Source organism: Pinus tabuliformis, chromosome J, assembly GCF_031772625.1.
Source record: "Pinus tabuliformis cultivar Carrire ecotype Pingquan chromosome J, CPIR1, whole genome shotgun sequence".
Lineage (NCBI taxonomy): Eukaryota > Viridiplantae > Streptophyta > Pinopsida > Pinales > Pinaceae > Pinus > Pinus tabuliformis.
Genome location: NC_142295.1, coordinates 1501739427 through 1501766051, shown reverse-complemented (window position 1 = coordinate 1501766051; position 26625 = coordinate 1501739427). Strand labels below are relative to the sequence as shown.

Below are 26625 nucleotides of genomic sequence, written 5' to 3'. Positions count from 1 at the left end.
ATGCATTTAATAGTTCTTTTATCATATGCGTTGAATTTGAATGGATCATAAATTTACCTTCAACAAAAAAAATTACCACATTAAAGTTCCAAACCACGTAAAATTTTAAACATCGTTACTCTTTACTAAAGCCAATACTTTTCTTAAAACAAAGTAAAAAGGTTAATTCAACACAAAAAACCAAAAATCTTGCTCCAAAATCTTTTAATATTTCTTTTAATTAAATATTTGTAAAATGAATCTTTAAAAGGAAAACCATATCTTATGGATATATTAAAATTTCTAAAGACATAAATATTTCCATGTCGAAGTTGTAATATTTGAAAGTTTTGTTATCATGCCATATAAAAAATATTATTAATTCTAATATTAATATTGAAATATTAAACTCGTATTAATATTATTATTAAATCTAATATTAGTATTAATATATTATAATATTATAAATTAATAACTTAGGATTAATACAATATTAAATTTGTTATATTATAATATATATTAATACATCATGATATATAATAACTCTAGATATATATGGGAGGAAAGAACAAAGACATAGAGTGACAGAGGTGGAGAGATAGAGGGAGTAAGAGAAGGGACACAAAGAGAGAGAGAGGAATTATGACAAACGACTTGAGAGAGAGGAGGAGAGAGGGAGGGATAGAGAAATAAAGTTGGAAGGAAAGAGAGGCAGGGAAGAAAAAACGCATAGAGAGAGAGGGAGAGAGAAGGAGTGACAAGGGAGAGATGGAGAGAGAGTGTATAAGTTTGGGGTGAGATAGAGAGAGGGAGAGAGAAGGAGTGACAAGGGAGAGATGGAGAGAGGGTGTATAAGTTTGGGGTGAGATAGAGAGATAAAAAAGGAGAGATAGTGATAGAGTTGGAGGGCGAAGAGAGAGAGAGAGAGAGACAGGGGGAAGAGACAAAGGGGGGTAGGAGAGAAAGGGAGAGATAGGGAGGTAAGAGGGAAGAGACAAAGAGAGAAAGGTGGAGAGGGGGTGGGGAGAGGAGAGCAAGAGGGAAGAGAGATAGAAGGGGGGAGAGAATGGAAAGAGGAAGAGGGAGGGAGAGATAGATAAATATGGAGAAAGAGTGTGTATGTTTTGGAGATGATATACAAAGACAGAGAGACAGAGATATATAGATGGAAGGTGAAGGGAGGGAAGAAGAGAGATAGAGAGAGAGAAAGACAGATAGATATGGATAAATAAAGCATGTGCATTTGGGGGGATGAGATGGAGAGAAAGAAGGAGAGATGGAGGGAGATATAGATATAGATGAAGGGGGGGGGAGGGAAGAAGAATTCTTGCACTAGATGAATTAGTTTCAGTGTAGATGGTGATTTCTAATCCTATTTGATTGCTTGCACTGAAGGAGATAAACTGAAGGAGAGGGGAGAGAAGGAATGAAGAGAGAGAGGAGAGGAGTGAGAGAGGGAGAGAAGGGTAAGAGATAGAGAGAAGACATAAATATGGAGGGGGAAGAGAGGGGGAAAGAGAGGAGAGAGGGAGGGAGATAGCGACAAGGTTAGAGAGCAAAGAGGAAGAGAGAGAGGGGGGAGAGAGAGGGGGAGAGAGGAGAGAAGGACAAATATGGATTTGGAAGGGGAGAGGGAGGGAAGAAGAAAGACATAGAGAGAGAGAGAGCGACAAGGAAGAGATGGAGAAAGTGTGTATGTTTGGGGGTGAGATAGAGAGACAAAGAAGGAGAGATGGAGAGAGATACAAATATAGATGGAGAAGGGAGAGAGGGAAGAAAATTTCTTGCACTAAATGCATTGAATTCAGTATAGATGATGATTTCTAATCTTATTTGATTGCTTACACTAGATGCATTGATTTCAGTGTAGTAATTTCTAATGATATTTGATTGTTTGCACTAGATGCATTGATTTCAGCGTAGATGTTGATTTATAATCCTATTTGATTGCTTGCACTAAATGCATTGATTTCAGTGTAGATGTTGAATTCTAATGATATTTGATTGCTTGCACTAGATGCATTGATTTCAGTGTAGAGGTTGATTTATAATCTTATTTGATTGCTTGCACTAGATGCATTGATTTCAGTGTAGATGTTGATTTCGAATGATATTTCATTGCTTGCACTAGATGCATTGATTTCAGTGTAGTTGTTGATTTATAATCCTATTTGATTGCTTGCACTTGATGCATTGATTTCATTGTAGATATTGATTTCTAATCCTATTTGATTGCTTGCACTAGATGCATTGATTTCAGCGTAGATATTGATTTCTAATCTTATTTGATTGCTTGCATTATATTCATTGATTTCAGTGTAGATGTTTTCTAACCTTAATTGATTGTTTGCATTAAATGCATTGATTTCAGTGAAGATGATGATTTCTGATTTGATGTAACTCAACCTATGATGGTACATTAATTTAAGGTGATTGGATTACCAATGTGCATTGATTTCAGCGTAAGCACAAATGAATTATTGACAATGTGCATTAATTTTTTGTGTTATAGTAATTCAACCTATTAATATTGGAGAGCAAGAGAGACAAGGTATGATGTTTACTACAATAGTTCAAGTTAAAGATTTGAACGGTTTATGATTTCAACTACCCTTTTCATATAATCGATATGAAAAGATGGAAAAATAACAAATAATGTAAAAAAATTGTAAATCTGACCACTCATTAAAAAAAACTCAAAACTACATTATTTCTTGACCTTGCAAAACAAACTATAGATAAATTAAGAAAAAAATATAGCAAAAAAAACATTAAACTATTCTTGATGGAAATAAATTATTTCAAACATTTTCAATGAAACAAATTATTTCAAGAGTAATATTGACACAGTAAATTATTAAAACTACTCTTCTAGGTATATTTAGTAATACTTGGAGGGACACTATTAAGAATTAATCAATTGTCAAAAGTTGTGATACCTAAAATTAAATGAAATAAACTATAGACAAGATTGTCTCCCTTCTTCATCACCAACTAATTATTAACAGACAATCACATACACATATTGTTAAAATTGGCAACTAGGGCCAAATTCCACCTTGGGGCAGCCCATTTGATGGAGATGATGATTTCATTGGATTCCTCTTTTCGAGAGGTCCATGATTGATATAAAGATCGTCTCATTCGGATGGGCAGAAATGTGATTTTGAATTTATGCCCACACTTGTGCAAATTGTTCAGGGCAACTTCATCATTATGTAGGCTCAAGAAGCCCAAGTCTCTTCACCCACAACGAATTGTATAAATACAAGAGACCTCACTCCTCATTTCGCACATTCATCACTCACACATTTCTCTCTCTCTTCATCAGATTGGTTTGTATAACTATTGTTGAGCCTCTCTCTCACACGTGTGGGTAGGAGGACAAATTTTCTGGGCAAAATTACAAGTTGAATTTCAAACTTCAGGGACAGGTTTGACTAGTGTTGACTGAAGTATTTTTTTACTGAGTTTGACTTCCATTTTTGGGTCAAAAGTTCGATTTTCTCAAGCCACACTGTTGGGCACTAAACCGAGAATTTCTAGGTTGGTTGACCTGCGTTGACTTCAGGGTTGACTGTTGTTTGATTGCAAAAAATTATAGAAGTTTTCTCTCTCCTTTGACCAGGTTTGACCGAGTTGTTTTGCGCTGAATTTGACCTCTTTATCAGGCCGAGATTGACCAAGGAAGACCGAGCTACTTTGAGGAAGATTTGTTATTGTTTTGACTAGTGTTGACTTTCTGGTTAGGGCTGAAGTTTGACTGCAATTAACTGCAGAAATTTACAAGATTGCTTTGAATTTGTATTAGGCAAGTCAATTTTATTTTTGTACTCTCTCTACTGAACTTTTGTTTTAATAATAAGAAGAATTGATCAAAGGGTTTTCCCGACATGAGGGTTTTTCCCTAGCATCTGCCAAATCTGGTGTCCTCTTGTCTTAGCTTGTCTTCTGCATTTTGTTTCATGTTCTATTTGCTTTCATTGTTAATGTGATTATTGTGATTGCCATTGGGAATTGGAAATTGTTATTGGGCTACTAAGGAACATTGAAGTAAAGTGTGCTAAGCATAGAATATACCATTGTTATCTAAAATTAACACACATAGAAATATAACACAACAATGGTAACATTCATAAACATTACCATCCAAATCCAAACACATAAACACACAAACCATTCAAGCATCCAAGCACAAATGTACAAACCATTCAAGCAAAAACAAAATTAAAGAAGAGAATGTTATAATCATGTCAAACAAAGAAAACATAATGTAAATTTCAAAGTATGAAGTTTATCTCAAACATATACATAATAATGATGATCTAACAATGTGCCATTGTTGCCCTCAACTGGAACCACCCTAGATCCATCTAACTCCGGATTTATCATGCGTCGAGAGGGACCAAATCCCTCGAGGTGCAAACCTTTCCAAAAAGTAGTCATTTGATTTGTAGGTTGAGACATGAATATAAAGTACTTATTTGACAAATGAAGATGCTTCCTTGATGATGATGTCTTCTACTAGAGTGTGAGCTTTAGAATGAGGGAGGGATGATCTTCCTTCTTCAAAATGACAATGCTTCTTCTTCAAGATGAGCAAGAGATGTTCTTCTTCCTTCAAAATGCTTGAGGTGTGATCTTTTCTTCAATATGAGGGAGATCACTTTGATTCCTTTGATGATGATGAAGTGCTCTTCTTGCTTCCTTTGGATGATGATGTAGAATGTGGGAGGCTTCCCAAGATGCTTCAAATGTGTAAAGTCCTTCTTTCTTTGAGATGGAGGTAGGGTCTTTGAGGTCTCTTTTCTTCTTCCAAGAGTTCTTCCTTCAAGATGATAAGGTCTTTGTGATGTGATGACTAGATCTCCTTGATGCTCTTCCTCTTATATTCGGCCCTTATGTATCCTTTTTCAATTGAGTGATCTTCAAGTTGCCTTTCCTTGTCACCTTAGCTTTGATACCATGTTGAGAAATCTAGGGCAGCTAGATTAGGGGTGATTTCTCTTTACTTTGATAACTACTTGTGATGTTCTTTACTTCAACTTGTAGTATTTATAATTAGATTCTTCTCTTGATTATTATAGTGTTCTTATCATCAAACAGCTACCAAAACATGAAGACCAAAAGAACAATTGACACAAAATATAGGCTACTAGCCAGGGCCAAAACCTCTCCTAGAGAGGAAAACCCACAAGAAATTCTTCTCTTCTTATAGAAACTTCAAATGACGAATTCCAAGACCTTTAGACCCAAGACAGAAACCCCTCCAAGACCAAGTCAACCTCCTTTTAGATGAGCTTCTCTTTCACAAAGTCAACCCAAGTCAAATTTTCTTCATTTGCACAACTTTGACCCCTGCAACAAATTTTCAGCCTTCACTGCAGGTCTGCATTTTTTGGCCCTCCTACAACTTCGCACATGAGGGAGAAAGAGGCTAATTTTGGCCTCCTTTCTTTTTCACTTGGCTTACTTCTTCTTGCTTCCTTTCATCAGATTTTCAGCCCTTCTTATAGATCTAAAATTTCGTCCTTGTAGATGCAGAAACCCTAGCTTCTTTGCACGTGTGAGAGATAGAGAGTAAAAATCAGATTTTTCGGCCTTCTTTCTTTCTTCTAGATCTTCGCTTGCCTTCCTTTCTTCTTGTCTTGCCTCCTTGATCGAATGATGAGATGGTCTTTTAAATGAGGTCGATGGCTTCTTATATATAGGCTTCTAAGGAGGACAAATAACCCTAATCAGGCTGACCTCTTCACTGCCAGGCTAACTTGGTCTTGGAGGGATATTTGACACATTTTGACTAATAAATTATTTTGACTTGTTACAACAAGACCAATAGGGTATAATACATATGACAAAGACTCTTTTGACATCTTGACTCTATGACAAACCCTAGAAGCACACAATGGGTGCTTTGACCTAGAACACTTTGATTTTGAGCATGAAACCCCATGCTTTATAAAAATGACAATAATATTTTTATATATATAAAATCAAGAGTACATAAAATATTATGAAGAGTCAAGACTGAACCTAGTTACAAATTTCAACATCGACCACGTGAAGTGTGAAAGACAAACCAAATCGCTTCAATCCCTGTTGCTTGAGAATACAAACAAACTGAACAATTGAGTGAATTTTAATATAAATTGAAGTTTCAAAGTCATAATAAAAAATTACCAAAAAAAGGACTTGGTCCGTATTCTTGATCTGGTAAGTGAGAAATACGCAAAGAGAAAGAGAAAGAACTATTGATTTAATTTGCTACATGTTAAAGGCCTAACTAATTTTGTTTAGGTATGTTCTGCAATTTATTTCAATTTTCACAGTTAGCTCAATATCTCTTCCAGATTAGCAATCACAACAGCATTAAAGTAAACTGCAGATAGAACATAAATATAAATTGTAGAAGACAAGCCAAGACAAGAGGACACAAGATGTGGCGCTAGCCAGGGACAAACCCCAATGTGGGGAAACCCTTGATCAATTCTTCTTATATGTTCTTCAATAGTTCAGCAAAGAGAGATAGTACATTTACAACTGAAGTTAACACTTTGACTTATCTAGATGAGAGCATGGATCATCTCAAAGAAGATGATACATGAGATCAGTTGAAGACATGCTGCTTCAACTGATTCTCCAAGGTGACTCCTTCACCTATCATCATGCTACATCTCGTCATCATGTTGCACCTCACCGTGTTGCACCCATCATCACAATGTTGGACCTTATGACTGTTGCACCTACTGTTGTACTGTTGTCCCATGTGTCATGATTGAACCATGTTGTCCATGTTAGCTGTCCCAGTGCTTGTTTGTTGTTCCTTACATGCTTGTTGTACTCGCTACTAAGTACCATACAGTTGTCCCAATGTTAGTTTATTGTCCCAATGCATGTTGTTGTACCATTGTGCCACTGCTGCATAATGTCATGGCTGTCTCGTTGTGCTTTGCCATATCATAACAGCACCATGTATTTGCTGCACAAAATACTAGTTGTACCATTGATGTCCCGTTGTGCACTATATGCCATTGACCATTGTTGTTCCATATTTCTTGATGTCCATACTGTTGCACCATTGTTGCACCATACATCTTGATGTCCATACTGTTGCACCATTGTTGCACCATACATCTTGATGTCCATACTACTGCACCATACATCTTGTTGTCATATACTATGTTGTCTATAATGTTACAGCATTCATCATAAGACTTGGATCTATCATTCATGACTGTGATTCAATCCAAACAGCAGATAGAGCATCCTTATTTATAATTAAGAATAGTTGAAGGTGTGGCTTCTTTATCTCAGCGTTTACGTGTGAGAGCATTCCTTCCATGATAGCAATGGTATTCCTCTCATGACTGCGTATAGGATAAGGGCTTTTCCTTTCATGACAGCAAGGGCATTCCATGTGTAGAGCACTTCTTCTAGGACAGCATTTAGGTGCCATCTCCATTAGGCAGTGTAGCAACTACGTTAAGGGCACCTCTTCTCCTTAGACCTGCGGCTAGGGTTTCTGCATTCATTTACATGGCTGCATATTATTACTTCTTCATAGGGCAATGTTACGGCTTCTCCATAGGGCAGTATTAGGGTTTGTTGTTAGGCCTCCTTCACCATGCTAGATCTCCCTTTCCTCCTGCGTCTAGGGCTTCTTCATTAGGGCATCATAGACCCTAGGGCACTCCCTCTAGATTAGGGTAGCGTTATCCCTTAAGATGTCTCCTCCTACTAAAACCCAAAGACAACTAGAGAGGAAGAGATCCCAAGTGCATTGAAATGAGTTGAAGGCCACCTCTATTTATACTAAAACGTTGAGCACAAGTGGGGTCTATTTGGTCGCTGGCCGACCTTGACGAATTGTCCCATAACACAAATAAATTCTTATCTCCATGAATACTTATCGGAATCGGATGATCTTTAGATCAATCCTACACCTCTCGATGAGAGGGATCCAAGAAAAATATCAGTTGCCATTAATAAGATGACCTACATGGAGTTTGGCCCTAGTTGCCAGTTTTAACACTCCCTCTCAACTAGGGAGAACTCCATCCGCTGATCCATATGTCCGATTGTACTATCTTTGCCATCAGTGCCTTGCATTGTTGAGCTCTGCTCTGCTCTGTTTGAACCATGAAGAAGAATTGATCAAGAATGTCTCATACCATTCTCTACTGACCCGAAGTCAGTTCCCTATGAAAAGAGTGTGTCATATCACTCTTACTGACCCGAAGTTAGTTTTATTGATCCCATATCAATATCACAAGAGAGTGTCTCAAACCACTCATACTGATCCCAGATCAATGGAGGTCATCCTAGCATATGGAGTACGGAATATACAACGATGCGTCCATTGATAGTACTACTATGGTCCCTAACCCCAATTCCCTGCTCATTGATCAGATGAGAGGTACTTCCCATGAGTCCCAGACTGCATGTGTAGGATGCCTCGACAGGAGAACTAATCATCTTGTCCCACAAGAGAACGAATCATCCTGTCCCAAAGTCGCCTCGGGCTATCACAGGGAAAGGCTGAGCTATTCACCCTGTACACAGCGCACCATTAGGGAGGGTGAGCCGCCCTATGGTCGTGTGTTGCTCCAATAAGTACCCCAAGCCCCCCAGAGCTCCAAGAGCTTAATGCATGCAACATGCAGGACCCTTATACGAAGGTCTCTCAATGACTCCAAGTCGTTCGGGAAAGTCACAGATTTGACCTTTCGTCGGGGCTTTGACAAAATGTGTGCGACCTGTACATCAGTGTCAATGAGATGGAACCTCCTCGCTCATCGACATACCATATCCTAGATAAGGTAGTATCTGATGTCTATCTGCTGGAGCAATCGTCGAAAATGGGATTCCTTAACAATCAAATCCAACCTGGTTGTCACAGAGAATCACAGTAGTATTCATCATGTGTACAAACAGTTCACTGAAGAGCTTCCACAACCAGGCAGCGTCACACGAGATCATACTTGTACCTATGTATTCGGTCTCAGCGGTGCTTATAGCAACCGACTTCTGCTTCCTGCTCATCCATGATATCAAAGCAGAATCCAAAGAAAACCAGCACTGAGAAGTGCTCTAGTGATACTCCACACTACCTGCCCAGTCAGCATTCGAATAATCATGCAGCTTCATATTTTAGCCAGTGTATCTCAATCCATGAGAGATTGTGCCGCGAAGATATCTCAGAAGATTCTTGGCACCAATCCAGTGAGGCTCAACCAAATATGAGCTCACTTCACACGAGATCATACTTGTACCTATGTATTCGGTCTCAGCGGTGCTTATAGAAACCGACTTCTGCTTCCTGCTCATCCATGATATTGAAGCAGAATCCAAAGAAAACCAGCACTGAGAAGTGCTCTAGTGATACTCCACTCTACCTGCCCAGTCAGCATTCGAATAATCATGTAGCTTCATATTTTAGCCAGTGTATCTCAATCCATGAGAGATTGTGCCGCGAAGATATCTCAGAAGATTCTTGGCACCAAACCAGTGAGGCTCAACCAAATATGAGCTCACCATGCTAATTGCAAAACATATATCTGGATAGAAGTTCACCAAGAACATCAATGCAAATGAGTTTATGAAACTCAGAGGCATTTCCCAAATCTGGTCCGTCATCACTACCATATAACTTCTGAAAGTTAAGATCCTCGAGGTAGTCACTGGCTTGCAGTTTACCATTCCACATCCGGAATCCAACTCCCTCTTACTTCTGCAAGTGAGAGGGTCTGCACCTGTCAAAAATAGGTCATCCTCAAAAGGTGTCGATATGAGAGGTCTATCATCCACAACCTTTAAACAATGGTTTGGATCAGCTTCACTCTTAGTAAATCTCAGCTTCAAACCCATGGTGGTTAGCTTCAAGCCATAGAGGGCTTTCTTCCACCTGTATACATGAGATTCCCGATCATGAATCTCAAATTCCTCGGGTTGTTCCAAACCTGTGGACCTACTACATGAGGGGAATGGTCCCCTTGTAAGATTTTCCTTCGGTACATCTCAGACATGTACCTTCATGCTCTTCTTGAATTCAGGAATCTGAGTCACCATCTGACTCACATCGGGTAGGGCCCCATAAGTAGACATCCGGTGCTATAGATGAGATGTGTCAACTGATATGGTCCCCAAAGGACCATCCTGCAACTTGATACAAATTGCCAACCCTGAACTCAAAAGCATCTTAGAAAAATTTATTTTAAACCCGTACCTTTCCATCGATGAATGCCACCCTGTAACCTTTGACTTTCATTGTTGAAATGGACACTAGGTTCTTCTTGTGATCAAGTACATAAAAGAGATTATGTAAGTGAATCGAGTTACCCTCATTCAATTAAGGGGTAACATTCCCTACACCCTTTCCAGGATAGGTGGCATCAGCTCCAAGTATAATCCCGCGACTATTTCCATCTCTACCAAATTAGAGAGAGCACCCTTCTATCCGATAGAGTGACTTGAAGCACTACAATCAATAAGCCAGATTCCCAAAGAATCTGAAGAAGGGACCAATACAAGATAATGCTTCTTTATCTTATCAGAAACAACATTTGATTCTTCATACCTGGGGTTCCTTGCTTTCTCTAAAGATTCGGTTGTTTCCTTGATGACCTGCATTACCTGTCATTCCTCTAATCATTGAAGATGTCCCTGGAATGATTGTTATCATCATCAAGTGATGTGTCCCTACCTCGAACACTCCTTCGCATAATGGCCGAACTTATTACAACCAAGGCATCTGCCTTTCCTTCCACCCTTAGATCTAGACTTCCCATAGAAGTGATCTTCAGGTAGGCCATCAGAAACTTCCGCTGCACCATTCTGATAATTTTCTCTGCTTCAACTTCACCCTTGGTGAATTAGAAGAGGGATGAGGAATCCATTGATCCTTTTGCCCTTTCCCAACTGTCTTCGGTGATTGCTCTTTCACTCTTGCTTGGGCATTGTCTTCGCCTCAGCTCTGATACCATGTTAAGTTTAGGTATGTTCTATGCTATAGCAATTTTCACAGTTAGCTCAATATCTTTTCCAGATTAGCAATCACATCAGCATTAAAGTAAACTACAGATAGAACATAAATATAAATCGCAGAAAACAAGCCAAGACAAGAGGACACAAGATGTGGCGCTAGCCAGGGACAAACCCCAATGTGGGGAAACCCTTGATCAATTCTTCTTATATGTTCTTCAATAGTTCAGCAGAGAGAGATAGCACATTTACAACTGAAGTTAACATTTTGACTTATCTAGATGAGAGCATAGATCATCTCTAAGAAGATGATACATGAGATCAGTTGAAGACATGTTGCTTAAACTGATTCTCCAAAGTGACTCCTTCACCTATCATCGTGTTGCACCTCGTCATCTGTTGATTTGGGGTAGCATCGGATGTGCTCTAGCCACGAAATTTGGTGGAGAGGTTAGGACACATGAGATATCCAATACCCAGAAAGGGTTTGGGCAGATTTTAAACAGTTCAGGAGATATTAAAATAATTAATTTTTTAATGGAGTCCCTGAGTCTAAACTTAGGGAAAATAAAATATTAATGTGTATTAATATGAAACTGTGTTAGAATGGTCCAAAAGACATGGATCAAGACAGATCTAATCTTAGCCGTTGATTAGAGAATTAATCTCGGTTGTTGATATGTCAACAGGAAAAGTATAAGAAGAGGTTTGAGGGTCACTTGGAGAACACACCAGAGTGATCAATCATTCTATTCTCTAGAGTGGGGTTTGCTAAGAGAGATAGAATTAGTGATCGGGAGATTCATCTAAGGGGCATTTGAGTATAGAGAGACAAAGAAGCAGAGATAGCGTCGGGAGAGCAACGCTTTAGCCGGGGTGAGTGACGCAGAGCCAACCAGGGCTCACGCAAGGCCATGCAGAGGCAGCTAGGAGCTGCACAAAGCCACAGAGAGGCCAGTGTTGCTAACGCAGAGGGCCAGAGGGCTGACCCTGCCTCCTTAGGCTGATGCAGGGCCAGCGCTGGCAGAGAGGGGCTGACGCAGTCCAGAGAGAGGCTAACGCCAGGGTTTCTGGGGTAGATTTATGCTGAGTAGCTACCGAAAGGTTTATCCGGGGTTTCAGCCAAGAGATTTGTCAAAGACTGAGAGGTATTACTGCCAACGAAATTCTTTGTTGGGTAGGCCATTTTCGGCACCCAAATTGTTCTCTGATATTGCTTAATAAGAAAACCCTCAGATAGCTACACCGGTTTTCCCACATTGGGTTTTTCCGAGGACACTAGTCCAAAAATAATGGTGTCATATGGTGTGATTGTTTCTGTTTCCTTTAATTGTTGATTTGTAATATGTTGAGCATGCACTAGTGTTTATTTTCAGTATTTACATTGTAAATAACTTGTTAAGTAAAATAACAAATAGGTAGGAATAAATTAGATAAAGTGCATGGAGGGTTTCTAACTAAGTAAACTTAGAAACTTCAACATGGTATCAGAGGGTGATTGCAGATCACAGGAGGACTAAGGACATCCGCCGAGCAAAGCGATAGCAGCAAAAAACACTTGTCCCGAGGTGACAGAAGTTGTTTCTAGCATAGCAGCAAGGGAAGGGTGACGCAGTGCCTGCGTCATCAAAGGTGAGACGGGAAGAGGCAGCAGAGAGGCTAAGGAAGGCAAAGGGAGCCTCACGCAGAGCCACACTGTAGCTGGGAGGGCTGACGCGGTTGGCTAAGGAGGTCAGGTTGCTGGTGTCGGGATTACGCAAAGCCTGGGAGCTCTCACCTTCAAGTTGTTGGGGTTAAGAAGGTTGTGGGAATATTGCAGAGTGGAGTTGGTGTAGTTAGAACAGTACCTGACAGAGCAAGGCCAGAGGAGTTGCTACCGAGAGTTTCTAGCCAAGGAACCCAGATCAGTGGTGCGGTTGCACAAGACGATCAAAGTAGGGAGCATCTCGACAGCGGCAGAAGGATTTCCAGGAGGGAAATCAGGACCCAGAGGGAGTCCAGAAGAGAACTTCCAGACGGGAAGTAGAGGCTCAGAGGGTTCGAACAGAGAACTTAAGGAGGGAAGTAGAGGAGCATCATGGCACTACACAAAGTAAGAGAACAGGATAGACTGGACGAAGCATCGAACTTCACAGTCTGGAAGGCCAAAATCTTATCTGTACTTAACAGGAATCATGTCAAGAACTTCGCCTTGAAAGTAATAGCTATCCCAGTCGACCCGAATGATAATGACAAGTATGAGGAGGCGGTGGCAAGGGACATGAGCATTATCCTTGATGGGGTCTAGGATCATGTAGTACCACACATAGCCGAGAAGGAAACGGCATTTGAGATGTGGGAGGCTCTCAAGAAGTTGTACCAGCATACTTCTGTGCAGAGAAGAATGTTGCTTGAGAACCAGTTGAGGTTGTATCAGATGAAGAAGGGAGAATCGATTGACACCTTCCTTGGAGGACTGAATGAGATCCAAGATCAGTTGACTGCTATAGAGGTGACACCGGATCAAGAGCTGATGGTGAGGATAGCCCTGAATGTTGTCCCAGAAGACTGGGAGGTATTTGTCCAGAGTACACTGGGCAGAGGGACTCTCCCACCTTGGGACGAGATGTGGGCAACTCTTCGCCAGGAAGAGATCAGACGGCAGTCGAGGATGGGTAGCAGTAGCAAGGGGATCAAATCAAAGTCAAGCAAGAGGAGGAAGATGTGGCCCTAGCATCTGAGGGGAAGCATGAGAAGCGAAAGAAGAAAGATCTCTCCAAGATCAAGTGCTTCCACTATGGGGAGCTGGGTCATTGTGCGACCCAATGTCTAAGGAAGAAGAGTAAGGGAGAGTCTTCTGAGACTAAGTCAGCGCCAGCACGGGCAGAGAAGGAAGTTTTGACAGACGATAATTGTGCCATGAGTGCACACGCACCACTTGAGCAAAAGTGGGGAGACATCGAGCTATAGTCAGGTGGACTACAGGCGATGAGGGACAGGATCCTTGAGGTACCCAGCCTCTTGGATTAGACCTTGCAACGGGAGCCCCGAAGAGGAGTAGCAGGACTGGCTAAGTAAGGTAGATATGGATGCAGATGGAGTGGTAGAGAGAGCTACAGTGCAGGAATCCGGAGACAGCGCGAGGCTAGCAGGGTGCAGCAGTGCGAGAGGCACAGGAGTGTTGCACCAGAGTAGGATGGCACAGAGAGGTGCGCAACGGTGCGAGATGCAGGGAGTTGTTGCAGCAGCGTAGAGGTCAGAGAGGGAGCACTTGTCAGCGGCAGAGGGAGCTTCAACATCAAGTGGGTGTCTCTAGCCCAACAGGGAGGTCATATTGGGAGATCAGTTACTTACTTCTCAGTAATTGAGCTGCAGTGCAGTAGTGGGCAGCATGATGCAACATGATGAGAGGAGGTGCAGTGCAGATGCAGTGCTGGGGAAAAGGACAAGCCGCATCACAGATGCAAAGGGAGCTGTCGTACAGATGCAGCAGTGGTAGTGGCAAAACCATGGGCAGCAGTACAGGATATAGCAATGCAGAGGATGTTGGGCAGGAAGGCCTAACATCAGCACAGGTACAGATGCGGATGATCATAGTAATACTCAGTGAGTATTGCTAGAGCATAGTCCTTGCTAAGAGGAAGTGTTGATTTGGGGTAACATCGGATGTGCTCTAGCCACGAAATTTGGTGGAGAGGTAGGGGCACATGAGATCTCCAATACCCAGAAAGGGTTTGGGCAAATTCTAAACTGTTCAGGAGATATTAAAATAATTAATAATTTTAATGGAGTCCATAAGTCTAAACTTATGGAAAGTAAAATATTAATGTGTATTAATATGAAACTGTGTTAGAATGGTCCAAAAGACATGGATCAAGCCAGATCTAATCTTAGCCGTTGATTAGGGACTTAATCTCGGTTGTTGATATGTCAATAGGAAAAGTATAAGAAGAGGCTTGAGAGTCACTTGGAGAACACACCAAAGTGATCAGTCATTCTATTCTCTAGAGCGGGGTTTGCTAAGAGAGATAGAATTAGTAATCAGGATGCAGCTAAGGGGCATTTGAGTACAGAGAGATAGAGAGGAAGAGATAGTGTCGGGAGAGCAGCGCAGTAGCCAAGGTGAGTGACGCAAAGCTAGCCAAGGCTCACAAAGAGGCAGTCGGGAGCTGCGCAAAGCCATAGAGAGAAGCATCGTTGCTGACGCAGAGGGTTATAGGGCTAACGCAAGGCCTCCCAAGGCTAACGCAGACCTATCCGGGGTGACGCAGGGCCAGCGCTGGGCAAAGAGGCACTGACGCAATCCAGAGAGAGGCTGACGCTAGGGTTTCTGGGGCAGATTTGTGCTAAGTAGATGTCGGAAGGTTTATCCGGGGTTTCAGCCAGGAGATTTAACAGAAACTGAGAGGTATTACTGCCAAGGAAATTCTCTGTTGGGTAGGCCAGTTTCGGCACCTAGATTGTACTCTGATATTGCTTAATAGGAAAACCCTCAAATAGCTGCACCGATTTTCCCACATTGGGTTTTTCTGGGGACATTAGTCCAAAAATAATGGTGTCATATGGTGTGATTGTTTCTGTTTTCTTTAGTAGTTGATCTGTAATATGTTGAGCATGCACTAGTGTTTATTTTCAGTATTTACATTGTAAATAACTTGTTAAGTAAAATAACAAGTAGGTAGGAATAAATCAGATAAAGTGCATGGAGGATTTCTAAGTAAACTTAGAAACTTCAACATCATTATGCTGCACCCTCAACCATGTTGCACCATGTTGTACCCATCATCACAATGTTGGACCTTATGATTGTTGCACCTAATGTTGTACTGTTGTCCCATGTGTCATGATTGAACCATGTAGTCCATGTTAGTTGTCCCATTGCTTGTTTGCTATCCCTTGCATGCTTGGTGTACTTGCTGCTAAGTACCATACAGTTGTCCCAAAGTTAGTTTGTTGTCCCTTGCATGCTGTTGTACCATTGTGCCACTGTTGCACAATGTCATGGTTGTCTCGTTGTGCTTTGCCATACCATAACAGCACCATGAATTCGCTGCACTAAATACTAGTTGTCCCATGTTGTACCATTCTACCATTGTTGTCCCGTTGTGCACTATATGCCATTGATCATTGATGTACCATATTTCTTGTTGTCCATACTGTTGCACCATTGTTGCACCATACATGTTGTTGTCCATACTACTGCACCATTGTTGCACCTTACATCTTGTTGTCATATACTATGTTGTTTATAATGTTACAACATTCATCATAAGACTTGGATCTATCATTCATGACTATGATTCAATCCAAACAGCAGATAGGGCATCCTTATTTAGAATTAAGGATAGCTGAAGGTTTGGCTTCTTTATCTCAGCATTTACGTGTGAGAGCATTCCTTCCATGACAACAGTGGTATTCCTTTCATGACTGCGTATAGGATAAGGGCTTTTCCTTTCATGACAACAAGAGCATTCCATGTGTAGAGCACTTCTTCTAAGACATCGTTTAGGTGCCATCTCCATTAGGCAGCGTAGCAACTAGGTTTAGGGCATCTCTTCTCCTTAGGCCTGCGGCTAGGGTTTTTGCCTTCATTTCCATGGTTGCATATTATTACTTCTTCATAGGGCAGCGTTAGGGCTTCTCCATAGGGCTTGTTGTTAGGCCTCCTTCACCGTGCTAGATCTCCCTTTCCTCCTGCGTCTAGGGCTTCTTCATTAGGGCAGTGTAGAACTTAGGGCACTCCCTCTAGATTAGGGCAGCGTTATCCCTTAGGATCTCTCCTCCTATTAAAACCCAAAGACAACTAGTGAGGAAGAGATCCCAAGTGTGTTGAAATGAGTTGAAGGCCACCTCTATTTATACTAAAACGTTGAGCACAAGTGGGGTTTATTTGGCTGCTGGCCGACCTTGACGAATTATCCCATAACACAAATAAATTCATATCTCCATGAATACTTATTGGAATCGGATAATCTTTATATCAATCCTACACCTCTAAATGAGAGGGATCCAAGAAAAATATCAATTGCCATTAATATGATGACCCACATGGAGTTTGGCCCTGGTTGCCAATTTTAACACTCCCTCTCAACTAGGAGAAATCCATCCGCTGATCCATATGTCTAATTGTACTATCTTTGCCATCAGTGCCTTGCACTACTCTGCTCTGTTGAACCATGAAGAAGAAGAATTGATCGAGAATGTTTCATACCATTCTCTATTGACCCGAAGTCAGTTCCATATGAAAAGAATGTGTCATATCACTCTTACTGACCCGAAGTCAGTTTTATTGATCCCAGATCAATATCACAAGAGAGTGTCTCAAACCACTCATATTGATCCCAGATCAATGGAGGTCATCCTAGCATAGGGAGTACGATAGATACAACATGCATCCATCAATAGTAGTACTATGGTCCCTAACCCCATTTCCCTGCTCATTGATCAAATGAGAGGTACTTCCCATGAGTCCCAGACTGCATGAGTAGGATGCCTCGACAGGGGAACTAATCATCCTGGCTCACAGGAGAACGCATCATCCTGGCTCACACGAGAAAGAATCATCCTGTCCCAAAGTCACCTCAGGGTATCACAGGGGAAGGCTAAGCTATTCACCCTATACACAGCGCACCATTAAGGTAGGGTGAGTCGCCCTATGGTCGTGTGTTGCTCCAGTAAGTACCCCAAGCCCCCCAGAGCTCAATGCATTCAACATGCAGGACCCTTATACGAAGGTCTCTCAACGACTCCAAGTCGTTCAGGAAAGTCACAGATTTGACCTTTCCCCGGGGCTTTGACAAAATGTCTGCGGCCTGTACATCAGTCTCAATGAGATGGAGCCTCCTCTCTCATCGACTTACCATATCCCAGATAAGGTAGTATCTGATGTCTATCTGCTGGAGCAATCATTGAATACGGGATTCCTCAAAAATCGAATCCCCCCTGGTTGTCACAGAGAATCACAGTGGTATTCATCATGTGTACAAACAGCTCACTGAAGAGCTTCCACAACCAGGCACTTCACACGAGATCATACTCGTAAATATGTATTCCATCTCGGCGGTGCTTATAGCAACCAACTTCTGCTTCCTGCTCATCCATGATATCAAAGCAGAATCCAAAGAGAACCAACACTGAGAAGTGCTCTAGTGATCCTCCACACTGCCTGCCCAGTCAACATTCGAATAATCATGTAGCTTCATATTTCCAGCAGTGTATCTCAATCCATGAGAGATTGTGCCCCAAAGATATCTCAGAAGATTCTTGGCACCAATCCAGTGAGGCTCGACCAAATATGAGCTCACCATGCTAACTACAAAACATATATCTGGACGGAATTTCACCATGAACATCAATGCAAATGAGTTTATGAAACTCAGAGGCATTTCCCAAATCTGGTCTGTCATCACCACCATATAACTTCTAAAAGTTAAGATCCTCGAGGTAGTCACTGGCTTGCAGTTTACCATTCCACATCCAAAATCCAACTCCCTCTTACTTCTGCAAGTGAGAGGGTTTGCACCTGTCAGAAATAGGTCGTCCTCAGAAGGTGCCGGTATGAGAGGTCTATCATCCACAACCTTTAAACAATGGTTTGGATCGGCTTCACTCTTAGTGAATCTCAGCTTCATCTGACAGCTATCAATCCTCTCATATCAAACCCGAGGTGGTTAGCTTCAAGCCATAGAGGGCTTTCTTCCACCTGTATACATGAGATTCCCGATCATGAATCTCAAACTCCTCGAGTTGTTCCAAACCTGTGGACCTGCTACATGAGGGGAATGGTCCCCTTGTAAGATTTTCCTTTGGTACATCTCAGACATGTACCTTCATGCTCTTCTTGAATTCAGGCATCTGAGTCACCATCTGATTCACATCGGGTAGGGCCCCATAGGTAGACATCCAATGCTATAGATGAGATGTGTCAACTGATATGGTCCCCAATGGACCATCCTGCAACTTGATACAAATTGCCAACTCTGAACTCAAAAGCATCTTAGAAAAAATTATTTTTAAACACGTACCTTTCCATCGATGAATGCCACCCTGTAACCTTTGACTTCCATTGTCAAAATGGACACCAGGTTCTTCTTGTGATCAGGTACATAAAAGAGATTCTGTAAATGAATCGAGTTACACTCATTCAATTGAGGGGTAACATTCCCTACACCCTTTTCGAGATAGGTGGCATTGGCTCCAAGTATAATCCCACGATTGTTTCCATCTCTACCAAATTAGAGAGAGCACCCTTCTATCCGATGGAGTGCCTTGAAGCACTACAATCAATAAGCCAAATTCCCAAAGAATCTGAAGAAGAGGGCCAATACAAGATAATGCTTCTTTATCTTATCAGAAACAACATTTGATTCTTCATACCTGGGGTTCCTTGCTTTCTCTGAAGAGTCGGTTGTTTCCTTGATGACCTTTATTACCTGTCATTCCTCTATTGAAGATGTCCCTGGAATGACTGTTATCATCATCAAGTGATGTGTCCCTACCTCGGACACTCCTTCGCATAATGGCCAAACTTATTACAACCAAGGCATCTGCCTTTCCTTCCACCCTTAGATCCGGACTTCCCATAGAAGTGATCTTCAAGTAGGCCATCAGAAACTTTCGTTGCACCATTCTGATAATTTTCTCTGCTTCGACTTCACCCTTGGTGAATTAGAAGAGGGATGAGGAATCCATTGATCCTTTTGTCCTTTCCCAACTGTCTTCGATGATTGCTCTTTCACTCTTGCTTGGGCATTGTCTTCACCTTAGCTCTGATACCATGTTAAGTTTAGGTATGTTCTATGCTAGAGCAATTTATTTCAATTTTCACAATTAGCTCAATATCTTTTCCAGAATAGCAATCACATCAGCATTAAAGTAAACTGCAGATAGAACATAAATATAAATCGCAGAAGACAAGCCAAGACAAGAGGACACAAAATGTGGCGCTAGCCAGGGACAAACCCCAATGTGGGTAAACCCTTGATCAATTCTTCTTATATGTTCTTCAATAGTTCAACAGAGAGAGATAATACATTACAACTAAAGTTAACACTTTGACTTATCTAGATGAGAGCATAGATCATCTCTAAGAGGATGATACATGAGATCAGTTGAAGACATGTTGCTTCAACTGATTCTCCAAGGTGACTCTTCACTTATCATCGTGTTGCACCTCATCATCATGTTGCACCTCACCATGTTGCACCGATCATCACAATGTTGGACCTTATGACTGCTGCACCTAATGTTGTATTGTTGTCCCATGTGTCATGATTAAACCATGCTGTCCATGTTAGCTGTCCCATTGCTTGTTTCTTGTCCCTTGCATGCTTATTGTACCATTGCATGCTTGGTGTACTTGCTGCTAAGTACCATACAGCTGCCCCAATGTTAGTTTGTTGTCCCTTGCATGTTGTTGTACCATTGTGCCACTGCTGCACAATGTCATGGCTGTCATGTTGTGCTTTTCCATACCATAACAGCACCATGAATTTGCTGCACTAAATACTAGTTGTCCCATGTTGTACCATTGCTGTCCCGTTGTGCACTATATGCCATTGACCATTGATGTACCATATTTCTTGTTGTCCATACTGCTGCACCATACATATTGCTGTCCATACTGTTGCACCATACATCTTGTTGTCATATACTATGCTGTCTATAATGTTACAGCATTCATCATAAGACTTGGATCTATCATTCATGATTGATTCAATCCAAACAGCAGATAAAGCATCCTTATTTAGAATTAAGGATAGCTGAAGGTGTGGCTTCTTTATCTCAGCATTTACGTGTGAGAGCATTCCTTCCATGACAGCAATGGTATTCCTTTCATGACTGCATATAGGATAAGGGCTTTTCCTTTCATGCAAGCAAGGGCATTCCATGTGTAGAGCACTTCTTTTAGGACAACGTTTAGGTGCCATCTCCATTAGGCAGCGTAGCAACTAGGTTTAGGGCATCTCTTCTACTTAAACCTGCAGCTAGCATTTCTGCCTTCATTTCCATGGCTACGTATTATTACTTCTTCATAGGGCAGCATTAGGGCTTCTCCATAGGGCAGCGTTAGGGCTTGTTGTTAGGCCTCCTTCACCGTGCTAGATCTCCCTTTCCTCCTGCGTCTAGGGCTTCTTCATTAGGCAACGTAGAGCCTAGGGCACTCCCCTCTGGTTAGGGCAGCGTTATCCCTTAGAATCTCTCCTCCTAATAAAACCCAAAGACAAATAGAGAGGAAGAGATCCCAAGTGTGTTGAAATGACTTGAAGGCCACCTCTATTTATACGAAAACGTTGAGCACAAGTGGGGTTTATTTAGTTGTTGGACGACCTTGACGAATTCTCCCATAACACAAATAAATTCATATCTCCATGAATACTTATCGGAATCGGATGATCTTTAGATCAATCCTACACCTCTCGATGAGAGGGATCCAAGAAAAATATCAGTTGCCATTAATAAGATGACCCGCATGGAGTTTGGCCCTAGTTGCCAATTTTAACAAATTTTGTTTAATAAATCTGGGATAAACAGCTGAAGACGAAAAGGGAGCAGTGACGGAAGCACAATGTTGAAAACAATAAAGTTACAACAAAGAAGACAAGGTAATCCAATAGAAATAAATTTCTGACTCTATTTATCAGGGGATTGGTGTCTCCTTCAAGTAGTGATCTGAAAAAGAACAGCAAAAGAACAGCAGGTTGGAGCCTGTGAGGAAAGGTAGTTGGTGCTTCCAGCAAGTTGTAGCTTGCGAAAAAAAAAAGAGGTTGGAGCCTCCAGTAGGTTGGGGCCTACAAAAATTGATGTAAAAAGAAATTGGTGCTTGCTATTACATCAGAACAAAAGATTGGTGTTTGTTGTTTATGTGCGTGATTTTAATTATATAGTTGTGCATTGATTTCATAGAGTGAATGCTAGTAAATCAAATAATTATGCTCAATGTTAGAAATAGCTAGAATTGTTCAAAAGGCCTTAAAATACTGATTCACTACCCCTCTCAGTGTTTTCTTAATTTCAACACAACCAACAGCGCTTTAAGCCCTACGAAAATCTCCTTTGCATTGCACCAACTACTATCAGTCTATTCTTAGTGAGGCTCATTTTCTCAAGAACTCAATTTTGAAGTTCATTTTCAAATGTATCTAGGAATTATGTATTAGGTTAAAGCTTTCATTGTAAAGTTATTTTTACAGCATTAAGTTCTTAAAACTTAAAAAGATGATATTTGCATTGTAATTCGTATTAGTAAGAGATGTATATTCCCAAAATCTTTAGAATTAGATTTTTCCAATAAACCTAAATGAGTTGATAATGTGAAGAACGCAAATTCCATCCTCATTAAAAAAGGCAATCTGAAGGATGCAAATACCATCTTCTACCAAAATGAGATCTATTCTTGGTGACAAGATGGATGAAGTTATCGAACAAGATGTAAGGCTGACATACGTGTTGTCCAGTTATACCATACTCTGTAATAAACATGTTATGATCAACCATTTCCAGATCTCTTACTGAACCATGCAAACATGCTAACACTAGGAAAGGAGAGGTTCAACTCTAAATGGATGGACATGTGCAAGGAAGGCTATTCCACTAGACTAACACAATTCCTGAATTTTAATAAACCACAAGAACACGCTAACACTAGGCAAGAAGAGGTTCAACTCTAAAGGGTTGGACATGCATGCAAGGAAGACTATTCCACTAGACCAACACATGCCCTAAAATTTACTGAACCATACAAACATGCTAACAGAAGGCAAGGAGAGGTTAAACTCTAAAGCATTGGACATGTATGCAAGGAAGGCAATTCCACTAGACTAACACAATTCCTAAATATCATATGTATGATCAGTTGCATATCTTGATTTGGTTATGCAAAGCAGTGGCACCTTAAATATGGGCAGAGTATTTAATAGCATAGCAAATTATTTGCTGAGATGGCAACCTTGTAAAGTTCATATTCTCAGAAGTGTGGTCAATGGACGGCTTCGCTATTTCTTGCTTTGCCCCTATTCACCCCATTGATTGGTCAATCCAGGATTAATAAGAGAAGGGGTGCCATGCTACCTTGAAATCATAGAAAGCTGTTTTTGATAAGTGATCAAAACAAGCCATTAGTCCAAATATCCAGAATCTCATACCATACCTCTAGTGGTAAGGAGCGGGCTTCATTCTTCAACCTCCTATTGGGTGGCTCCAACTTAGGCATCTCACAGAGTATGACAAATAGGATCAATTAGTGTGTGGTTTAAGGGCATTAGCAATGTACCTTGACTGGTCATGCAATGCAGTCACGCCTCCATTTTGGGCAACATGATACGGGGAGTAATCCATGGAATTCAAGAAAAAAAGGATTCTGATCCAACATTATAAATTAAAAGGGACTGGTGTATTTTCAGTGAACCTCTAACCATCCCTTCTTTTGCAAGAAGGATGGCTACAGATTCATTGGAAATACACTAGCCTCTGTTAATTCATTATGGGAAAGTAATTATGAAGATGGCAAGCTTGTCACATTTCGTATTCTCAGATGTATGGTTGATGGAGGCATCTAGATGTTTCTGGGTGTAAGATGTTTCGATTATAGTTTCCTTTGCCCAATATTATGGCAGGCTTCTCTTCACATGGTGCACAACCTATGGTCTTTGATAACAGTAACAACTCCGGCTTCAAACAAGCAAGTTATATGAAGACTAACTGATGAAAGCATACAAGCGCTCAGCTGAGGATACATGTGATGCCGCGGCCCTTGGATTCCTTCTCTAACTAGAGGGGTTGTTTATGTAGGTCATGCTGCAGCCCTTGGTATTCCATCTCTAACTAGAGAATTTCTTTATGACAATCAAGTGGCCACGTGAATCTACAGAAGGTGCCCATGGATATAGAACAGACGTTCAACATTCTGAGATGTAGTACTCTATCTACATCCACTTACTGTTACAATAGTAATAAGTATATCATACTTTGGGAGTACTTTCCATGCAAGCCTCGTAATCATTTATCCCACTTCACCGTTGAGTCCAACACTATCAAGTTCCACATTTGTTGCTGCAAGCTTTTCTTCAAGATTAAATGAGCATAACTTACAGCTTCTGGTGGGAACCGGCTGGGAAACAACAGTAGGAGGCCATTCTGGTTTTAAATCACTAGAAATGCTAAAATCTAAATCTATTAATCTTTCTTTGTTGCTGGAGAATCTTAAAAATAACAAGACAAACAGATTGGAATTTTCTGATATTGCTAAATATGAGATAGTTGCCAGGGTAATTCAATCCAAGATAAGGCATTTACTGATAAGGATATACACTATGAATAACTGGTTTCTGTGTTTGTGATCTTACAGACAAATTTTGTCAACGAATATTATCCTGCTTTGAAGTGGAAGTGCAGATTTCAACACTTGTATTGTACCTCTCCTGCTTAAGGAGTTTCTAGATAAGATGTCATACGATTGTCTTCCTGAACCTCTGCTCTGGTATTTTATGTGAGTGCTTTTGCAAGGACTGGAGAATGGTGGAATTCATCCATTGTCCTTCCAGTTACAAGTCTTTGAGCCTGTAAGATATGGCAGCTTGAATTCTTGCTAAGGAAAAAGGTTTCCCTAGCAGTATCGACATTTTTCAGCATTTTGCCAGCAAATGGCATTAGGTTGGATTCTGCCTTTTGGACCTGCGCCAATAAATGGCATATCCATTTTAGTGTTGCTGAAGCCTTTCAGATTTAGTTGGCCTCATGTTGGAATTATAAACCAAAGATGGACACTATCCATTGAAAATTGAAAAGGCAGCAACTGATTAAACGGATTGCTCGTTTTGGAATCTTGGGTATTTATCTCTTTTACATTGAGATTGAATAATGTTAAATATGTGATCAATACCATTGAAATCACTTCGTTAACTCGCTCCTTGTTTCAGGGGAGTAGTTCGTAATTGTTTGTTGTTAGTTAGGATTTGTGTATAAACTTTTAAATGTGAACAATTCCTACCGAGACTGGAATAGAACACTTCTGGTTCTTGCAGTTTGGTGAATGTGTAACCGTCATATCTTCTTGATATAAATGAGTCGTATGAATAACAAGGGTTACGGACATTTCCTCAATCTGTGAACACTGATACAGTACCTTCGATCACTATCGTGGCTTGGTTTTCACCAGGTGAGTAGAGTACCAACAGAATACCATCGTGTCAAAGAAATATTCTAATAGGCATTCCACGGAATAGAATTTCTTAATGGAAAGAGGACTTGGCACCATAGTTTGATTTGCCACCAACAAAAAGCAAGACGAACTGTCTAACTGTTTAACCTACAAATTTTAAATGAACCCTTGTTCTAGCCCAAAATGGTAAAATATGTCTCAATGTATTCTCGATTTCTTGAATCTCAAAAACAAATGTAGGTTCGAATAATGTGAATATACTATATGTTTCCATCTCATAATAACTCTCTAAGACACAATAATGTCAACAAAAGGTATATTTTCAGATCTTCAAGAAATCTTCCACGAGAGAACTAACGAATAATTGGATTACTTGACAGGAAAAAGGAGAAATATGTACCGTGTTTGAGCATTTTGAGGAGAGCAAGAGAAGAAATGTAGACCTGCTCAGATGAATCGAGCATAGGGCCATCCGTAGCAGGTGGTCCCATGCCCCCTGCCCCTGAAAATATCCTTTGCAATCTCTCCATTGCTGCTTCTGCTTCTTCTTCTGCTACTGAAATGAACCTGCTTCCAAAATCCCAAAGTCTCTCTCTGCCCAAATTATAGACTTGACTTTGCGTGGTGAGTCCTTTCCTCCATTTTTAAAAGCCTTAAAGTGCGTTTCCTCGGTAAAGTTCGTGCTGGAATTTGTCTAGTTGGTTGGAATAGGGTCAATATGAAAATATATATATATATTTACTTAATCTTTTAAAGATTTTTTTAATATATATAGATGAAATGGATTTTTTTACTGGGTAATATAATTTTTTTATAAAAATTGTCATTTATTTTATTTAAAATGTATTTTACTAGCAATTGTCCCAAAAGGTACAAAGAGAGGCCGATAGGATTAGTAAAAGGAAGAAACCTCTACAGATAGTCAAGCATATACAAAGTTTGCTAGTGACCAAGGCAATAACCACCATGACCATCCCGTACCAGCAAATTTCATACTAAAACAACAAAACCAAAACCAAACCATTCATATCAATATATTAAGTTTAAAACGCGTTCATACTAAAAACTCAATAGATTATTGGCAACACACTTTATTTTTTTAAATAAAAAATAAATTACACCGTTTTACATGATAAATGAAAAGCGGAGAAATTTGTGAATTGCAAATATTAAAACAAACCACTTACATTGCTGGTTGACATTACGACTAAAACATTAAGTAATTGTAATATGCTTTTCCACATTGTAATTTAATATTTTAAAATAACCGCGCGTTATCTAATCTATTTCTATCTTCGACTTGTAAACTCAATAATTATTTCTAAAATTGTTGTCCACTTATACCATATATAAAACCACCTTAATTAATAATGATAACCCCTCGAGTGAAGGTCAGATCAACAATGGTTAATTTCAAATAAGAAAAAACATTATTTACTTAAACCATGAGTGTTGAAAAAGCATTCTTTAAATAGATTATATAAACACTAACCATTACGCAATATCAACATTATTTACTTGGATTATGT

At 40.4% G+C, this 26625-nt stretch overlaps 1 protein-coding gene across 1 annotated transcript in view; it reads right to left on the bottom strand.

The window, feature by feature from the left end:
* The window catches only part of LOC149233120 (26S proteasome non-ATPase regulatory subunit 14 homolog), a 68723-nt gene extending 42958 nt beyond the window's left edge, over positions 1-25765 (bottom strand). Inside the window, exon 1 of the mRNA XM_089379701.1 lies at positions 25497-25765. Within this exon, the coding sequence (XP_089235827.1) occupies positions 25497-25626 (130 nt within the window). The 5' untranslated portion in view covers positions 25627-25765. The remainder of the gene's footprint in view (positions 1-25496) is intronic.
* Positions 25766-26625: the final 860 nt, after the last annotated feature.